Source organism: Hemiscyllium ocellatum, chromosome 4 (assembly GCF_020745735.1).
Source record: "Hemiscyllium ocellatum isolate sHemOce1 chromosome 4, sHemOce1.pat.X.cur, whole genome shotgun sequence".
NCBI lineage: Eukaryota > Metazoa > Chordata > Chondrichthyes > Orectolobiformes > Hemiscylliidae > Hemiscyllium > Hemiscyllium ocellatum.
Genome location: NC_083404.1, coordinates 90,102,167 through 90,123,370, shown reverse-complemented (window position 1 = coordinate 90,123,370; position 21,204 = coordinate 90,102,167). Strand labels below are relative to the sequence as shown.

Here is a 21,204-nt window from a genome sequence, read left to right as displayed (position 1 = left end):
AACTTATGTGCATTTGTTTATCACATTACTTAATATGATACTTTAAGCAGGCAAATGAGTTTTAAATAATTGCAGCTCGAGAGTAGTTGTTTTTAAGGCAACACCTAGACAATGAAGTGAACCCAGTGGTAAAGATTGTGCAATATTTTATTAAAAATGTTGAAAATAAGAGCAGAAGTAGCCCGTTCACTCTTTTGATACCCCTCCCTTCAGTTGCTTCATCAAAGCTTTCCATTATAAGGTTAGAAGTTCAGCATCTTTAGCACCATTTGTAATTTTTTTCTGTTACTGAAGCAGTCTATATCCAAATGCAGCCAGACCTGGACAATATCCAGGTTTTGGGCTGACAAGTGAAAAATAACGTTCATGTCACAAGGGGAAGGCAACGATCATCTGTAACAAAAAGACAACGTATTACCTCTTGATATTCAATGGCATTGCTATCGTTGAGTTTCCCACGATCAACACCCTGGGATTACTATTAACAGGAAACTGAACTCCATCTGCCATATGAAGACCTGGTCAAAGGCTAGAAATCCTGCAATGAGTAACTCTTTGACTGCTCAAAGCCTCTACCATCTACAAGGCGCAAGTCAGAAATTTAATATAGTGTTCCCCACTTGTGGGTGAGTGCAACTCTAGAACCTTGGTACCATCCAGGACCAAGCAAATCGCCTGATTGGCATCACATGCAGAAGCATGGACTCCATTCACCATTGGTACTCAGTAGCACTACTGTGTACCATCTATAAAATGTGGTATAGAAATTCACCAGTGCTCCTCAAAGACAATACTCTCCAAAACCACTTCCACAAGAAGGATAAGGACAGTGGGTAGAAGAGAACAACATCACTTAGATCTCCTCCAAATCGGTCACCATCCTGACTTAGAAAAATATCACTGTTCTTCTGGTGGTAGTGTATCAAAATGCTGAAGGTCCCTGCCCAACAACATTTGGGTGTACCTACATCAAGTGGAATGCAGTGGTTCAAGAAGGCAGTTTACCATGTCATCAGGTGGAATTAGAGATCGGAAAGAAATCCTGCTTCAGCCAGTGACAGCCATTTAACAGGAGTGAACAAAAAAAATCTGTATCAGTATAAATGACTTTGTGGATCTTCATGTAATTTGTAATGTGCTATCTGCGGTAGAAATCGGCTATTGGCTCTGATGTTGACTTGAAGCTTTGCAAAATCCAGTTTTATAATTCTCTGCAAAGAACCTTTGATGTTTAATTGTGTTAAAGTTGACAGGTAAAAACAGTTATGAATCTGTTTTGCTTTTATAGGTGTTTCCATGTGAAATATGTAGAGTTACATATGTAAAGAAATGGTTTTGACTTTCCAGTAGTGATGTCAGATTTAATTAGTGCTATAATGGAATTTTTCAGATTGACATTGAGATTAATGGCGATCCAGTAGATCTGCACATGAAGTTGGGAGATAATGGAGAAGCATTCTTTGTACAGGAAACAGAGGAAGAAAATGTATGTAGTGATTTTTAGCTTAATTTATAAAGATTTAATGCAGAAACATTGCAGTGTGCTTGTATCTTTTGTAAACAGTTTAAAAAGAGTTGTTTATCTGTCTTAGATTTTAAAATGAGTGGAGACCATCCCACTCATGACTGAGAAAGTTGCATTTACTGTGTACTATTTAAATTCAATTGCAATGAATTTGGGTGGATAGAAGAATAACTTGCCACATATGCCATTTTATTTGGCAGAATGTTATAATTAAACAGTGAAGAGATGAAGTATAATTGAAACCACCAGTGTAACCAACATTAAAAAGATGAAATAGAAAAATTGAGCAACGGAAATTCGACCATGGTTTCACATGTAAATGGTTGATAGGTAATCTTTTGGTATAGTGCATGCTTCTGTCTAAACGATTACATTCCAAAATGCAGTATTGTGCTGGTGCCTTTGTGTAATGGTTCTTCTCTTTCCCCCCCCCCCCCCCCCTCCTCCTTTCTCCCCCCCCCCCCCCCCCAAAAAAAAAACCCAGCACGTGGCAACAGTGAAGAAGGGCATTGGACATAACAGCTGGGGAAGTTTAATGGACTTTGTAGGAAAAGGTGTCTTTGGGAACAGGAGGCCTGACATGAAAAGGATCAGACAGGCATAAGATTTCCTCAACCAGATATAAACCACTGGTTTACTTCCACATACATACAATGTATTCCAGTTTAACTTTATTTTCCCTTGAGTATTGTAATGACCCAATGTATGTTAAATAAAATCCTGTTTTTATAATCTTTGGACTATCCATGTATTAATTCTCATGTTACATTTCTGGCTTAGTTGGCAGAACTCCAAAACATTTGCATCAAGTCATGACAGATGAGTTTAAACTGTCAATTTCCAAGATGAGGTGAATTGTGCAAGAATTGAAAAAGGCATTGTTTCTGAGGGAGGCTGAGGCTGCTCATCTTGGAGGCTTATCATGGAGGAAATTAGGCCTTGAAGCCAAACTTGAGTAGAGATGCCCCATGTGTGTTCCCTTGGTTTTATGGAAGAAGTAAGCATACCCCTGGCTGGATATTCAACTTGTTGATGAGTAGGAAGCGAGGGGGGTTTGGGCAAGATGGGAAATGCACAATGATCTAGCAATTGAAGACTAAATTAGGATGTACTGCTGGATATATTGTCTCAGGGCCTCCATATTAAGGAGCAAGTGACATTAATCATGCAATATGTATGCAAGAAAGCTAGTCAGGAAATAATGGGAAGAGATCACAGGCAACTACAGTGTGTATTTGAGGTATGATGGTTTTTGGAAACAACAGTGACCTGCTACAGTTACAGTAGTGCTTCTATATGTACATTCAAGCTGAAGAAGAGGTCTCTCTGTCTCCTTAAAATTGTTCGACTGCATTGTGGATCCCTCCTCCAGATTAGGCAGTGGTAGGCAAGTCATCACTGGTAAGGGGATTGACAATGTTCTTGTACGGATGGATATCTTCAAGTTCACAGGCCATGACTAAAAGGCCTTACTTCTATTCATTTGTGGGATGAGAACATCACTAAGCCAGAATTTATTGCCTTGATGGGAATCAGCTGTATTACTGTGGGTCTGTAGTCAAATGTAAGCCAGGCCAATTAGATTTTCTTTCATAAAGGGCACATGCATTTTTCCAAAAATTTGACAGTGATTGCAGTTATTGTTAACATCATTTTATCTGTGTTTTTATTAATTTCTAATTTCACCAACTGAGATTACCCATGAACATTGATCTGGGCTTTCATATTATAGCCTAGTGACATGATTGTTATGCTACTGCCCAAGCCAGAGTATTGATATGCGAATTGGTTTGTCTGCTTTGGTATTGCATGTGATCAGGGCATAACTTTGAACAAGATCCCACAGGAGCTTTGCAAGGTCTATAGCATTTCCAAGAGGCGCATCATGCCCTACGTTGAGTAATGGACAATATGAATGGGTCAATCCCTCTGCATGCTTTTATCTCTAGACAGGAAACAAATGGCTGAAATATCATCCGAAACTAGTTTATGCTTATAATCGCACCTACAACATCAACAGGCTATTCTTCAGACTACCTCTTCTTTGGGTGAGATTAAATCTTTCTGACAAACCATCTCCTTGGCTTCACCGTGTTGTCTGGAAGATACCAAATCTATAATTGTAGTGCTATGTATCATGCTTGGCTTAAGCCAGCTTCAGTTTGGTGTGAAAGACAGTTAAGCAGTGAGGAGAAAAATATTGAAATAGTGCAAGACTGACTGAACTTCCAAGTCATGCAAAGGTATTTCTCCAAAATTGAAATACCAAGGGTCAAAATAAGATTCAAGAATTCTGGGATCCTGGATTATGCAGTCGTCAAGTGGCTGGACACAGGCGACCACATCAATTTTGTTGGACTAGCAGCCTGGAATTTTGGAAAATGGCTTATGAAAGGGATTTGCTTGAGGCCAGGAGTCTGATGGACAATGTGAAGGCAAGCAGCACACTCGGTGGCATTGGGGAACCTGAAGTGTCGATGTGTGATGTCTCAGATGAAGTAGATTTGGATAATGAAGAAGAATCCTGGAGTGATTTAGTGTTGAGAATCTAGGAGTATGTCCAGTGTGAGGTGGCCTACTGCCGCCCTGGAAAGTAGTGCAGGGCTGACCTGCCAGGAGGTTAAAACTGAGTGAGCGAGTGCAGCCAATCATGCAACTCTCAGAGATCTGACTCGGTTCTAGATTGTGTGGATGATCTGTAGAGCCTGGCTTTTTTTAGGAAGGAACCAGTGCGGTGTCTAATGTAGACAAAAACATTCTAGTTATTGTGGCACAGTTCATACTGCACCTATTTGTTGAACAGTTGCTAAGTGAAAGTCCTGGCACAGTGAGTCTCAAACAGGCCTATGTATAATGGGACCTTTTACCATCAAGTGATGGTGGGCGCAGCTTAAGTAGTTATGCCAGGATTTCCAAAAGCGAAGATGAGGCAAAATACTGGATAGGGCAGTCAGGATAGTCAAATGAAGGAAAGGGTGTATTTAGGGGTCCACTAGGAAGAATGATCAGACAAATTTCTTAATCTTAAGTAAATTTGAGCTTAATACCATATACATATCATCTTCCATATTTCACCTTGTCGTTATAAACGTTAAGGGAATACGTGACAGCAACAGTGGAATAGAGAAACCCAGCTTTTGTTATCTTTGGATTTTCTGGAAGCTGAAATTGCATGCTATGTTTTCATTTTTATCGTTGAGCTGAGCACGTACTTAATTCAATTCATTTATGTAAAAAGGTACCCATGACAAACTTGCTGTATTGCTAAAGGGAAGAATTTTTCTTTTTTGGTACATTTAATGACATGAAATTCCTGGACCTCTGCATTACCAAGAGTCGAATTAATGATCATTTCCAGTTATTGACTTTTTTTTTTCTGAACCAGGTTAGGCAGACAACATATTTCAAGTGTGTGCATAGCATTTGTAACAGCATCTTTCGCAGAGTCTTGAAGCAAGTTAGTCAGATTGTACACCAAGCAAAGAAAGGCATATAGCTCATTGAAAGCTTAAGACTTAGCTTGCTTATTTTCTGAGGTCTGTCCCAGGCTGCTTCTCCAACATTTGTTCCAGGCTTCTTCAGGCATTACATTTTAAAATGCCGAGGTACTTTGCAGACTTTTGTTGCAAGTTGAAGTTCTAAATTGGAGGAAGGCTAATTTTGAAGATATTGGGCAAGCACTTCTAAAAGCTGATTGGTGGCAGATGGTCGTAGGTAAAGGTACAATGGTAAAATGGGAAGCCCTCAGAAATGATGTAAGGATTGTCCAGAGACAATATATTTCTGTTAGAGTAAAAGGAAAGGCTTGTAAGTGTAGGGAATGCTGGATAACAAGAGAAATTGGGGTTTTGGTTAAGAAACAGAAGAAGCATATGTCAGGTATAGACAGGATGGATCGAGTGAATCCTTAGAGTTTAAAGGCAGTAGGAATATACTTAAAGGAGAAATGAAGGCATAAAGGAGACATAGCTTTGGCCAGTAGGGTTAAGGAGAATCCAAAGGGGTTTTTACAAATATATTAAGGATGAAGGGGTAACTAGGGAGAGAATAGTAGAGCAGAGCAAGGCAGTCTGCATCTGGAGTCACAGAAGATGGGGGAGATATTAAGAGTATTTTGCATCAGTATCTACCATGGAGTAGGACATGGATGATATAGAGTGTAAGGAAATAGATGATGACATCTTTAAAAATGTCCATATTACAGAAGAGGAGGTGCTGGATGTCTAGACAGCCATAAAAGTGGATAAATCTCCAGGACCCGATCAGGTCTACCCTAGAACTCTGGGAAGCTAAGGAAGTGATTGCTGGGTCTCTTGCTGAGATATTTGTATCATCGATAGTCACAGGTGAGGTGCCAGAAGACTGGAAGTTGGCTAACATGGTGCCACAATTTAAGAAATGTGGTAAGGAAAAGTCAGAAAACTATAGACCAATGAACCTGATGTCAGTGGAGGGCATGATATTGGATGGAATCCTGAGGGACAGAATGTACATGGATTTGGAAAGGCAAGGACTGATTAAGGATAGCCAACATGGCTTTGTGTGTGGCAAATCATGTCTGACAAACTTGATTTTTGAAGAAGTAACAAAGAGGATTGATGAGGGCAGAGTGGTGGATGTGATCGAAGTGGACTTCAGTAAGGCATTCGACAAGGTTCCGCATGAGAGACTGGTTATAACAAGGTTAATCTCACGGAATACAGGCAGAACTAGCCATTTGGGTACAGAATTGGCTCATAGGTAAGACAGAGGATGGTGGTGGAGGGTTGCTTTTCAGGTTGGAGGTCTGTGACCAGAGGAATGCCACAAAGATTGGGTCCACTGCTTTTTGTCGTTTATGTAAATTATTTGGATGCAAGCATAAGAGTTATAGTTAGTAAATTTGCAGTGGCACCAAAATTGGAGGTGTAGTGGGCAGCGAAGAAGGTCACCTTAGATTACAATAGGACCTTGACCAGATGGGCCAATGGGCTGAGGAGTGGCAGATGGAGTTTAGATAAATACGAGGTGCTGCACTTTGGAAAGGAAATCTGAGCAGGACTTATACACTTAATGGTAAGGTCCTAGGGAGTTTTGATGAACAAAGAGACCTTGGAATGCAGGTTCATAGCTCCTTCAAAGTGGAATCGTACGTAGATAGGATAATGAAGGAGCTAGTTGGTATGCTTTCCTTTATTGGTCAGAGTATTGAGTATAGGAGTTGGGAGGTCATGCTGAGGCTGTACAGGACATAGATTAGGCCACTTTTGGAATAATGTGTGCAATTCTAGTCTGTTTTGTATTGGAAAGATGTTGTGAAACTTGAAAGGGTTCAGAAAAGATTTACAAGAATGTTGCCAGGATTGGAGGATTTGAGCTATAGGGAGAGGCTGAACAGGCTGGGGCTGTTTTTCCCTGGAATGTCAGAGGCTGAGGGGTGACCTTAGAGGTATATAAAATCATGGGAAGCATGGATAGGATAAATAGACAAAGTCTTTCCCTGGGTGGGGGAAGTCCATGACTAGAGGGTGTAGGTTTAGGGTGAGAAGGGGATGATAGAAAAGAGACCTGAGGGGCAACGTTTTCACGCAGAGGGAGGCGCATTTATGGAAATGAACTGCCATCGGAAGTGGTGGAGGCTGATTCAAAGACTTCTAGATAGGTATATGAATAGGAAGGGTTTTGAGGGATATGGGCCAAATGCTGGTAAATCGGATAGGGATTAAAGTCTGAAATTTCTTCAGCATGGATGAGTATGATCAAAGGGTCTGTTTCCACCCTGTACATCTCTATGACTCTGACTTTTCAAAAAGTCAGTAACAAAACCTAGACATCGTGAGATTTAAAATGCATAACTGCAGAAAGCATGTTAAATTAGTGCATTAAAGTCCCAAGTTTTTGATGTGCAAAATAATCAAACGATGAGAAAACGTGGAATTTTTTTTTTCCCTACCAAAGGCAAATGGTAGAGAAAGCTGACCAGCTACTCCCTTCACAAAAGCTTATGTTTTGATGGTCATTTTCACATTGTGTGTTTGGAAATCAGCTTGTTGCAGGTTAGATTGGGAATTTATTAGCCTGCTCTTCTGCAATCATCTGTTTTCTGTTTCGCACGCAAATCAAAAACATTTTTGCTGAATCCACTTTTCCCAAGTATTTTTGCTGTGGTCAAATTGACTGTTAGGAGGTCTAATAAAGGTCTACTGAAATTCTCCCCTTCCAAGTTTCGTTCCCCAAACTTTCGTTAGTGGTAGAGAGAAGAAGCTGGTATTTTCTTTTATTGAAAATGCAGATTCCTAGTTTATGGCCATGATTATGGTTAAACACCCTTTCATGATACTACCAAGACTAGATGATCACTTTTTTTAAATAAAATATTATATGTACAATTACTGTTCCAATTTCCAAGTAAAATGAATTATGGCTCTGTGAAAAAAATTACCTATTCTATTTGAATTAAATATCTTATTTTTTAAACAAAAATGAATGCTGCTGCCATTCAAACCAGTGCTACTCAACCAGGAACATCTTCATCCTTTGGGCTTGGAGCCGGGTGAGTGAAGGCTTTATTGAGTGGATGTCTTCCATCATAAAAATAGTTGAGCCTTCTCTTGCCTTAAGGAACTGGTTTGACCAACCCAGCTGTGCTAATTTTGTTCTTTCTATTTAGCAGTAGGGAATTCTTCCAGGAGAAAGATTTGGTTACTTTAAGAATTTATGCTTTAAGCAGCAGTCAAAAGTGGTTTTAATTATAGGTTTTGAATGGTCCTTTTGTAAAAAAACTAATCTTACCGTTCTCTTGACTTCAACAGCACATGGTTTCTATGGTTTCCTTCATTTTATTTTAATGGCTTTTCTGATGATATCATGCTGAATGTGAAAGTTATTTCAGGAAAATGTAAACGGAAGCGAGACTTTGATATCAAACCTACAGCTCAGCGAGCAAACCTACACCTTTGTTAATCTATACAGTGTACTTATTTTGGGAAACAGTGAGCTTTGTTTGTTTCAGGTTTGTGTTTGGAAACCATGCTGGAGATTCAGTATTTGCCTCATTCTCAGAAATTATTAATTTCATTTATATCAGGACATATTTTGTAACTGAGTAAACTATTAATCGTTCACATAAATAACAATGACATCTGGTTTAAAGCAGCTTCATTATCATGAATAGGATTCTCTACAGTTTCAAATAAGGAATAAATTCTTGTCTGTTGGGAAGTCATCCACATATTTCAATTTTTATTCAAATTTGAATGCAGTATTTTAAAAAAAAACCTGACAAATGCAGCAAAATCGTGCACATGATCTTGGGAACTGTGAAGAACTGCTGATTGTTACTGAATTCTTAATCTAAGGGTATAAAGTAGGATTCAGCATAATGGATGTAGTTCCATACTATAAATTAGAATTTGAATGACTACAGCTTGAGAAGAATAAATTTCATTTTTGCTTTCAACTGTTAATGTAAATGAAGCTAGATTCTTAACTGTCATCCTATGTGTTAAAGAAATTATGTTTAAGTAAAATTGAAATCTAGTTATTTACAGCTGCAATTTCCCAGCCCTAATATGTGGTGTGAAGAAGGGCAAGAAAATTAGGTGGGTCCTGGATCGGGATGACTTTCCACCACGAGGGATATTTTCCAGCGGCATGCAACAAATAAAGGCATTCAAAACCTCCAATAAATGCCACTATTACTTTCTCATTTTCACTTTTCTGCATGCCCTTCCATTCTCAATGTTGAGGTGTCCTAGAGATTCTCATTTGTTCTTGCAAAAATATATTTTATTCATTTTAAAAAAAACTTACACTGTTACTAAAGCAGTTCAGTTCTGTTCAGTCTTTGTATTTGGAAAACAAACAAACTAATATTAGAGTTTGACTTTGCAGTTAAAACAAGCCCAAAGGTATTTCTTATGCAAGATACTATTTACATGTATTTGATGTACTGGGAGGGTTCGATAACTGAACGGGCCCCCATTGTACTTTGGAGTAAAGGCCTTAAATGGTCTTTCTCCATTGTGCCTTGTTGACAGTTGCCCCAAGCTTTAGTGTGTCCTTCTGCATGTAATCCAGGACTTTGGAATATGCCAGTCTGCAACATTTTGTCAAGGTCAACCCTTCGCACTGAAAGATCAACAAGTTTTGGACAGACCAAAGAGCGTCATTGACCAAGTTGATGATCTTCCAGGCAAAGTCGATGTTTGCCTCAGTGTATATTCTGGGGAACAGATTGTAGAGCACAGACACCTGTGTCACAGCTGCTTGGGATGAACCTGGCCAAAAACCATTGCATCTCTCCAGACTTCCTTTGCTTATGCATGTGACAGTCTCTCTTTCTCTCTCGTCTTTCCTCCCCCCACCCCCCCCCCCCCCCCCCCCCCCCCCCCCCAAACATAGCTGCTTTGAGGGCAGCCTGGCAGCAGAGAATCTGGGTGGACATGAAGAATCTCACAAGTAGTGTATTTTTCACCATAAGCCAAGCAATATTTTGGTGCTTGTTGGAAACGTTTGGAGATGAGACAGTCTACCAAATGATTGAGTATCTGCCCTGGGAACCACCTGACAGAATCAACAATCTCCTCTTTGCTGCAGGGTTTCAAGGATGCTTTGTTCTGACCACTGTTTGATGGACTTGTGGCCAAAAGTGATTTTTTTTTTCAGTTTTCCTCAAGAGACAGGTGATATGGAATAGTCTGACTAGTTGGCACATTCCATGGTAATGAGCTCGAGTCTGTCCTTTGTAACACTAGAGAGAGAACCAGTGGCACTTGATGTTTATATACCTAGGCTCTGCACACCGCTTGAAACATCTACATGTGCATCAGCAGAACCCAACATAGTCCTCTTAGCCAGCAACAAATAACATTACTAATGGAGAGGCCTCCTTTATTTAAGAAATGGGAATATTGTATTGCTGGTGTACCAGCAAGTACTGGCTCAAGGTTTCCATTTGACCCTGACCTTGGAGTCTCATGATTTATGATAGGATCCAGCCCTGAGTATCTGACCAGTTTTTAGAATTCTTTAGTACTTTTATTTAAACATCAGTTCTGTTTAATTGTTCACTGCCTGGATAACTATTCTAAATGTGGACTTTCAATAGCTAGAAAGAAGGAAATCTCCCCTCAACGTTCATGACATCCCTTCTCAAACACACTGCCCATCCTCTATACACTACCATTTTGTTACAGTTGAAAAAACATTCCAGACAGGCTACATACCGGATTCCACTGGCTGTCATTGAAGGTTTCAAATTAAATCCTATCACTGGCCATACAAGCATAAGTCTGAGACAGTACCCTCTGAAGGTCAGGAGTAGTCCTTGTGTTCCAAAAAAATTAACTGGCCTAGTTGGTGGTTCCTAAGAAATCAGTAGTGGTTGCTTTAAAGGTAGCTCAGGAAATCTTAGGGAAGAATTACTTTGGGCTAATGGTAAAAAGGAATGTGAGCTTTGTCTTTTTATGTTTAGTGGCTTGTGTGGTAGGATTGCTTTCTTTAAACCCCTTCCACCCAGGCCTAAGGTGGATCAGTGCTGGAATTGTAGTGATTTCCTGAGCTACAACCACCATAAAGGGCACTTTGTTAGTACCCAGAACTGGACAGCAGAGCTCCACTAAGCTTTTAGTGGTAGGTTTGGATAGGCAGCATAGCCATTTTGCTCAGTTATTCTCAAGAAGTTTGTAAAATTTGTTGTGTAAGTTGACCGGGTGAATGAAGAGATTTGTACACACAATTAATCCAAATTCTTACTGGTCTGAGTGGACTATATACTAAATGCAATTCCATCAAGTCATGATGTGAACAGCTCAAGGAATAACCACTTTAAGACATACGCTAGCTAATGAGCAATTGATATGATAATGTTGTACTGGTGCAGGAAAAGGTATTTTTGAAATGCTTCAGTTTTTTTGTTTCAAAGGATTACATGTGTTTTTGAAAAGATGATGCAGAACATAGTCTTCATATTTTTAACTGAAATGGTGCAATGTGAGATCAAGAAACATCTTTTGATTTTAAAAAATGTTTGAATATGTGAAAAAGAAAATCATTGCATTTTATAATTTTAATTCATATAATTACTTAGTCGTACAGTTACAGATATGTACAGTACAGAAACAGACCTGTCAGTCCAATTTATCCATGCCAACCAGATATCTCAACCCAGTCTAGTCCTACCTGCTAGCACCCAGACCATGTTCCTCCAAACCCTTCCTATTCATATACCCGTCCAGATGCCTTTTAAATGTTGCAATAGTACTCGCCTCCTCCACTTCCTCTGGCAGCTCATTCCATACACGTACTGCCCTCTGCGTGAAACAGTTGCCCCTTAGGTCTCTTTTATATCTTTACCCTCTCACCCTAAACCTATGCCCTCTAGTTCTGGACTTCCCCACCTTGGGGAAAAGACTGTATATTTGTTATCCATGCTCCTCAGAATTTTAAAAACCTCCTATATGGTCACCCCTCGGCCTCTGACACTCCAAGGAAAACAGCCTTAGCCTATTCAACCTCTCCCTATAGCTCAAATCCTCCAACCCTGGCAACATCCTTGTAAAACTATTTTGAAACTTTTCAGGTTTCACAACATCCTTCCAATAGGAAGGAGACCAGAATTGCATGCAATATTTCAACAGTGGCCGAACCAGCATTCTATACAGCCGCAACATGACCTTCAAACTCCTATGCTCAATATTCTGATCAAAAAAGGAAAGCATACTAAATGCCGCCTTCACTATCCAATCTACCTGTGACTCTACTTTCAAGAAGCTATGAACCTGCACTCAAAGATCTCTTTATTCAGCAACACTCCCTAGAATCTTACCATTAAGTGTATAAGTCCTGCTCAGATTTGCTTTCCCAAAATGCAGCACCTCATATTTATCTAAATTAAACTCCATCTGCCACTTCTCAGCCGAGTGGCCCATCTGATCAAGATTCTGTTGTAATCTGAGATAACCACCTTCACTATCCACAGTACCTCCAATTTTGGTGTCATCTGCAAATTTACTGACTATCGCTCTTTTATGCTCACATCCAAATCATTTATATAAAATGATGAAAAATAGTGGACCCAGCACTGATCCTTATGGTACTCCAGTGGTCACAGGCCTCCAGCCTGAAAACAACCCTCCACCACCACCCTCTGTCTTCTACCTTTGAGCCAGTTCTGTATCCACATGGCTAGCTCTTCCTGGATTCCATGAGATCTAACCTTGCTAACCAGTGTCCCATGGGGGACCTTGTCAAATACCTTACTGAAGCCCATATAGATCACATCTACCGCTCTGCCCTCAACAATCCTCTTTGTTACTTCAAAAAACTCAATCATGTTTGTGAGACATGATTTCCCCCGCACAAAGCTATGCTGACTATCCCTAATCAGTCCTTGCCTTTCCAAATCCATGTACATCCTATCCCTCAGGATTCCCTCCAACAATTGGCCACCGCCAACGTAAGGCTCACTGGTCTATAGTTCCCTGGCTTGTCCTTACCACCCTTAAGGAGTGACATCACGTTAGCCAACTTCCAGTCTTCTGGCACCTCACTTGTGACTATTGATGGCACAAATATCTCAGTAAGAGGCCCAGTAATCACTTCCCTAGCTTCCCACAGAGTGCGAGGGTACACCTGATCAGGTGCTGGGGATTTATCCACTTTTATGCCTGTCAAGACATCCAGCACTTCCTCCTCTGTAATATGGACCTTTTGCAAGATGCCGCCATCTATTTCCTGCATTCTAGATTTTCCACAGTAAATACTGATGCAAAATACTGGTTTAGAATCTTCACCCATCTCCTGCGGCTCCACACAAAGGCTGCCTTGCTGATCTTTGAGGGGCCCTATTCTTTCCCTAGTTACCCTTTTGACCTTTAATGTATTTGTAAAAACCGTTTGGGTTCTCCTTAACTTTATTTTCCAAAGCTATCTCATGTCCCCTTTTTGCCCACTTGATTTCCCTCTTAGGTACACTCCTACTGCTTTTATATTCTTCTAAGGATTCACTTGATCTATCCTGTCTATGATTTGGAGATGCCGGTGTTGGACTGGGGTGTACAAAGTTAAAAATCTCACAACACCAGGTTATAGTCCAACAGGTTTAATTAGAAGCGCACTAGCTTTCGGAGCGACGCTCCTTCCTCAGGTGATAGTCACCTGATGAAGGAGCGTCGCTCTGAAAACTAGTGTGCTTCCAGTTAAACCTGTTGAACTATAACCTGGTGTTGTGACAGTTATAGACAGGATAAAAGACATATGCTTCATTCTTTTTCTTAACCAAACGCTCAATTTCTTTAGTTATCCAGCATTCCATATACCTACCAGCCTTTCCTTTCACCCTAACAGGAATATACTTTCTCTGGACTCTTGTTATCTCATTTCTGAAGGCTTCCTGTGTTCTAGCCATCCTTTTTACCAATCAGCTTTTGAAGGTTTTTTGCCTAATACTGTCAAAATTGCCCTTTCTCCACTTTTTAGAACTTCAACTTTTAGATCTGGTCTATCCTTTTCCATCACTATTTTAAATCTAATGGAATTATGGTCACTGGCCCCAAAGTGCTCCCCCACTGACACGTCCAGTCACCTGCCCTGCCTTATTTCCCAAGAGTAGGTCAAGTTTTGCACCTTCTCTAGTAGGTACATCCACATACTGAATCAGAAATTATCTTGTGTACACTTAACAAATTCTTTTCCATCTAAACCCTGAACACTATGGCAGTCCCAGTCTATGTTTGGAAAGTTAAAATTCTGTACTATAACCCCCATTATTCTGACAGATAACTGAGATCTCCTTATAAATTTGTTTCTTAATTTCCCTGTGACTATTAGGGGGTCTATAATACAGTCCCAATAAGGTGATTATCCCTTTCGTATTTCTCAGTTCCACTCAAATAACTTGCCTGGATGTATTTCCAGAATATCCTCCCTCAGTACAGCTGTAATACTATCCCTTATCAAAAATGCCAGTCCCCCTCCTCTCTTGCCTCTCTATGTCCTTCCTATAGCATTTGTATCCTGGAACAGTAAGCTGCCAGTCCTGTCCATCCCCTGAGCCATGTTTCTGTAATTGCTATGATACCCCAGCACCATGTTCCTAATCATGCCCTGAGTTCATCTGCCTTCCCTGTTAGCCTCTTGCATTAAATAAATGCAGTTTAATTTATCAGTCCTACCTTTGTTCTCTGCTTTGTCCCTGCCCGTTTGCCTCACCTTTTGTTCTCAGCTGTACCAGTCTCAAATTGAAATCTTCCCTCACTATCTCCCTGGGTCCCACCCCTACCTTTATTAGTTTAAGTCCTCCCGAGCAGCTCTAACAAATTTCCCTGTCAGTATATTAGTCCCCTTCCAAGTTAGGTGCAATCCATCCTTCTTGTACAGTTCACTTCTACTCCCAAAAGAGCTTCCAATGACCCAAAAATGTGAATCCTTCTCCCATACACCAGCTCCTCACCCATGCATTCATCTGCTGTTTTCACCTATTCCTGCCCTCATTAGCTTATGGCACCAGGAGTAATCCAGGCATTACCACTCTCGAGAACCTCCTTTTTTAAATTCCCGCCTAACTCTCTGTAACCGCCCTTCACAATCTCAACCTATTCCTTTTCTATGTCATTGGTTCGAATGTGTACGATGACCTCCTGCTGCCCCCACCCCTTTGAGAACATTCTGCACTCTGAGACATCCTTGATCCTGACACCAGGGAAGCAACACACCATTCTGATTTTTCGCTGCTGGCCATAGAAACTTCTGTCTGTACCTCAGACAAGAGAATCGTTCTCTTGGAACCCGACATACCCCTCATTGCATTAGAGGCAGTTTCAATACCAGAAACTTGGCTGATCCTGCTACGTTCCACTGAGAATCCATCACCCTCTACATTTTCCAAAACAGCAAACTTGTTCGAAATGGGGAGAGCCACAGAAGACTTCTGCACTAGCTATCTCTCTTGCCTTTCCTGGAGTTAATCCATGCATGTGACTATATCTGTGACTTTTTCCTATAACTGCCATCCATCACATCCCCTTGCTCTTGTAAATTTCTCATTGCCTCTAACTGTCTCTCCAAATAATCTACTCGAACGTAAGATTGGCAACCAATGCTGTTTATTGCAGATATAATCCTCAGTAACCTGTAAATTCTCCTGAAACTCCCACATCTGACAAGAAGAGCATATCACTCTGCCAAAGTCCATTTTCCCTTCTTTCAATCTACAGACCCCGAAAATAGCACTGTCGTATTCCTTTACAAAACACTGCTCCACGCTAAATCAATAGTTAAGGCTTATATTTTAAGAATGATCAGGAGACATATCTCAATAAAACATTATAATCAAGAAAGAACCCACTGTACTCACTACTGCAGACTTACCCTAAGACCACGCTTAAAATATCCACTTATCTGTTTCTGTGCTGTGACCACTCCCAAGTTTCTCCTCTTCCCCCATCTCTCTCCCTTTCGCCCCCCCCACCCTCTCTCGCCCCCCCCTTTTTCTCTCTCTCTCCCTTTCTCTCTCACACGGTCCCTTTTTCCTTCTCTCTCTGTCTCTCTCGTGTTCGCTCTCTGTCTCTCTCGTGTTTGCTCTCTCTCCTGCACTGACTTCACCATGTGCTTCCTTTGTCTGGTATTCTCACTTTTAAAAGTGCTATTGTTCTGAATTTTTTCTCAAGTTCCAAAACAATGCAACAGCATATAAAACAGTAATTGCTGTTTCTGCAATTTGAGGGAATCACCTTGAACACCTAATATACTTCCAAAAATGAGCAGCTGTTACAGCCAGAAATGTTTCTTGGAATTACACAGAATCCTATTTTGTCTTTCTGTATTTTATGCTGTAAATGCTTTCCTTTCTAACTAGGAGAAAGTTCCTCCTCACCTGGCTACATCACCCATCCTTACGGAAGAAGGGCAGTTTTTCAAGGGTATGCAGCTGACCATGGGCAAATCCCCAGCTGACCGAGAGATAAAACATCATGATATGGACAGTACTGGTCAGGTTGCTGCACCAGAGACCTCTGTCTGCATTGGTTCAATAAAGAAGAAAAAGCGAAGGAAGAAGAAATTTAAGCTAGATGGCAAAAAAGAAGACCGTGTATCATCAACTGGCAGTGAAGACATTTTTGAAATGGACATTAGCTCTGATGATGAAAAACCAACACATTCTCCCAGGTAAGAATAAATCTTTCTCTAAGCTTCTAACTTCTAAAATTCCTTTTGACTTTTGGTTATTCTGTACTCACTTCAAAACTGATTGCAATTAGTTGTGCGATTAGATTTTTATCTTGCTCCAGTAAATAAAGTCCGATTAGTTGTAATGTTAAAGATTATTTTCTCATTCTCTTGTGCAGACAATCATTTAACTCCTGTCAATATATTCACTGATATCTATAAGTAAGCTTCATCTCCTATGATCTGCCCTTTGTGAAATTATATAACTTGACAGCTATCAATAGTAATCTACTTAGTGAATGAAAGTCTTGGATTAATCAGTTATTACATTCACTCCAGATTGGTGGTTACTGAAACCAGAGTAATCAGCTTATAGTCACCTCTCCACATTTTCACTTCAATAGAAAGATCAAGTATGCAACATTCGTTAAAATAGCTGTTGCACAAAACAAACAAAGATTGTAAGGAATTTGCCCTTTTTGTCGTAAATTTGAATGTCTTGTTTCTAAAGACAGAATTACTTGTTACTAAGCAGGAAATTAGAAATTTTTGTGCCATTCTTTGTTTATATTTTTTCTGATCAACCTGCTTAATGATGTTATTACACACGTCTGAAATAGGTGGGAATTGATCCCATGTTTCCTACCCCTGAGGTAAGGTCATGCCTGCACAATTAGAGCCCTCTGTGCCTTTCTTCAAGTAATGGGCAAGACTTTGATGACACAGGTAATGTTGTTCAACAAGTTATTGCCGAAATTAGCAACTTGAAAAAGGACACACATCCCACACTCCAGACCATGTCAACACATGGGCTGCTTTCATCACCAGTCCACTTTCACCCACTGATGAAAGCCCATAAGCAACTTTTCTTTTGCCCCAGCTCACCAATATCCACTCCTTTGTCTGCTCAACTGCTGTTTTCTCCCTGTCCCTCCTCTTGGCTCAATTCAGCAAAAGTCGCCCACTTATTTGTCATCACATCCACAAACATTCACTCCCTTTATGACTGCCAACAGCAGTGTTTCACCTTCAAGATGTACTTTAGAAATTAACTGTGGTTCCTTTAGACAATTCTTTTTGATTCCATTGCTGCTACCATCAAGAATGACCAGAACGTCAGAAACATCGGAATACCACTACCTGCAAATTCCCCTCCAAGCCACTTGCCATCCTGACTTGGAAATATGTTGGCATTCTTTCATTGTTGCAGGGCCAAAATCCCAGAACTCGTTTTGAATTTACCTACAGCAATTGGACTGCAACAGTTCAGTAAGGTAGCTCACCAGCTCCTTGGAAAGGGTAGTTTTGGATAGACAACAAATGCTAGCCCAGCCAGTGACATCCAGATCCTGTGAATAAATAAAAATTTCAAACTACACCAAAGCCTGGGACTTGGACAAGAAACCTTTTTTTTCTTTGAGACAGAATACATGAGTCAAAATCCCTGACTAATTGTCCTCACCCTTTAGATTGACATGATCTCCAGCTGACATTCTGACCAGTGTCTTGCTACCCCTCATTATCAAAGGGACCTCTACACATGTGCTTAACATGGTGCTCAAAACCTTCATAGTCCTTTTGGGATTAACCTATCTCCAATTGATTTTGTTAAATCCAATTTTTTAATATGGAAAGCTTAATTTGATTCAATCTTTCTACGTGTACATGATTTTTTACTTTAAGTCATTGGAGTGTCACGTGACATTCACCATATCGTAAAATAAACAGTATCCCAGTCATGACTTTATCTGTTTTCTTGTAAGATCAGAATTAGCTGGAGGCACCTTATTTATTTTGTTGTCAAGTTGTTTGTCAGTGTTGAGATGGAATTAGTTAAGATAGATAAGGAAGTAGAAAATTAATGCAGCATTTGTTCAATACTAATTATTTTCTATTCAATTGTGGAAAGAGTTGAGATACTGTTTCTAATTGAATATTGATTCCTTGGCTGTTAGTTAAGTTAGTATTTTAGCATTTAGTTGTCTCTGTAGCAGTGCAAGTTGGCTTCTTTAGAAATTATGTACTAGTACTGAGATTGGCTGTTTTCCCACATCAGACGAGCAAAATGTATGCATTTATAAAAGGTCTCTTAAAAATATCAGGTTACTTGAATATGAAACTAAAATTTAAAACCTAGAAGTACTGTATTGGACTGCTTGTGCATAAAACCTGATTTACAATTCCAATCAAAAAGCATTTCACAATTAGTTTTGTTCCTTCGTATCTGCTTATTCATTTGTCAGATAATTGTTTCTAAATTACCAGTTATTTGGCTTCTTTGCTTTCTGCAAGAGAATTCAGCAGAAGACTCTTTAAAAGCCACATGAATGGAACATCATGCTTATTTCCCACCTCAAATTAAACTTCATTTCCTTCAGACTCTTATTGGTGAGAGAAAATAACACTCTAGATAATGTCAATGCTGAAAAGAACTTTTGAGAAAGGGGCTCACAGTCAACTTTGGTTTGAATTGAAATTTCTGTGCTACTGTTGTTCAAACCTCATTGCATAATCAATATTGTCCCAGTTGGGCAGAGCTTTTCAAAGTTTAAGTATGATTTTTCAGCATCTTGCCTAAATTTTCAGAGCGCTATTTCTGTGAGAGCAGTCTTTAGAAAGGCCAATAATTTAGCAAAACCGAACTCTTAATTGTCACTAAGCAAAAACCTGTTGTTGAATAATGTAAGGATGAATACAACACATATATCCCTTTTTTTTGTATAGGGGGTTGTCACACACTTCCTTAAAGGACAACGAATTAAAAGAACCTTCATCCTTTTCCCATGAGATTAACTACTCACATTCTGATGGTGACTGGTCTCCTGCTGAGAGGTATGTAATGCAATCCTAAGTCAAAGGGAGTTATAATTTTCTCTTTTTGTCTGACAAATACTTTTTAATTGAACATAAAATTTGGTGATCTAGCAGAGAGCCTGTTAAATTGTGGACAATAGTTCTTGTGATATGTATCCTGCTGCTATGACCAAAACTCATTAAATTGTTATCTCAGCTACATTGTCCAATGTATAACGCATTAAGTACCTTGGCTTTTGTAAAAATTTGAAATGCTACTTAATCTGCACCTATAGTAGCACAATTTTGTAGTGATTTTATTTTTGATAGAAACTTACATGAACATTCTGACTTTGAAACAAAAGCTTTATATCTAGGAGCATAAAAAGTCATCTTAATAGCCAGGTGTGTCAAAAAAACCTAGTACGACAGAAATTTGGTAATGTCAATATACAATTGGCTATGGATTACTACTTTGTATTCATTAATCTTTTGTATTGTTTACAAATCTTTAGGACACTGTATTCATTAAATGCCCATTCCAGTTGAATCCCTTAAACTTTTTTTAAAACTAGAATTAGTGTTTCAAAGTTCTAGTACCAGTTGTTGGAAATTATTGTTTTCCAACTGCTGCAGTTCATTTGTGAAACTGTTCCATTGATTTGCAACAGATGTAAGCATACTGTTATCCTCACTTCCAAGAATGAATTTGTTACTTCCGTCAGTACCACACACATTTTGTTAATGTTTAGGAAGGAATTTTGAACAATTTGCAAGATTGCCAAATGTTTGTCAGCTCAGGGGGCAGATAGATGTTGCGTAAAGCACTGAGTCAAAAGGTCAGTAGAGTTCCAGGTTTAATTTTTGAACTCTATCAACTGGCAGAACTCATTGAGTAGCTGCAGAGTCCTGTAATTGGCTAGGTTTCCTATTACCAATTGCTATTTAGGAAGTTCACAAATGGTTAGCAGCAGCATTCTGTATTCAAATACTGTTTATGGTTCAGAGTTCTAAATGAAACAGTTATTTTGAAGGTGCTACTTTGATGTGATTCCTTGTTTGTGCTTATTTCTGCAAACCATGCTTTTGCCATTTGCTCAGTCAGAGTGACCTTGTAAGTCTTGCTTTTAATTGCAGTTGCAATGGTTTGTGGACAGGATAACTTGTGTAGGCTAGGATGTTAAAACATCCATGCCCGTTTCTACCTCTTGCCCAAAATCCACAAACCTGACTGCCCCGGCTGACCCATTGTCTCAGCCTGCTCCTGCCCCACCGAACTCATCTCCGCGTACCTCGACACAGTTCTGTCCCCTTTAGTCCAGGAACTCCCCACCTACGTTCGGGACACCACCCACGCCCTCCGCCTCCTCCATGATTTTCGCTTCCCTGGTCCCCAACGCCTTATCTTCACGATGGACGTCCAGTCCCTGTACACCTCCATCCCCCATCATGAAGGACTCAAAGCCCTCGACTTCTTCCTTTCCCGCCGCACCAACCAGTACCCTTCCACTGACACCCTCCTTCGACTGACTGAACTGGTCCTCGCCCTGAATAACTTCTCTTTCCAATCCTCCCACTTCCTCCAAACTAAAGGAGTTGCCATGGGCCCCAGCTATGCCTGTCTCTTTGTAGGATATGTGGAACAGTCCATCTTCCGCAACTACACTGGCACCACCCCCCACCTTTTCCTCCGCTACATCGATGACTGTATTGGCGCTGCCTCGTGCTCCCACAAGGAG

The 21,204-nt window shown here is 40.1% G+C and overlaps 1 protein-coding gene across 1 annotated transcript in view; it reads left to right on the top strand.

The window, feature by feature from the left end:
- Positions 1–21,204, top strand: part of lpin2 (lipin 2) — a 116,676-nt gene that overhangs the window by 34,453 nt on the left and 61,019 nt on the right. The window contains exons 3-5 of the mRNA XM_060823606.1: positions 1,391–1,486; positions 16,362–16,672; positions 19,397–19,504. Coding sequence (XP_060679589.1) covers positions 1,391–1,486; positions 16,362–16,672; positions 19,397–19,504 — 515 coding nt within the window. The remainder of the gene's footprint in view (positions 1–1,390; positions 1,487–16,361; positions 16,673–19,396; positions 19,505–21,204) is intronic.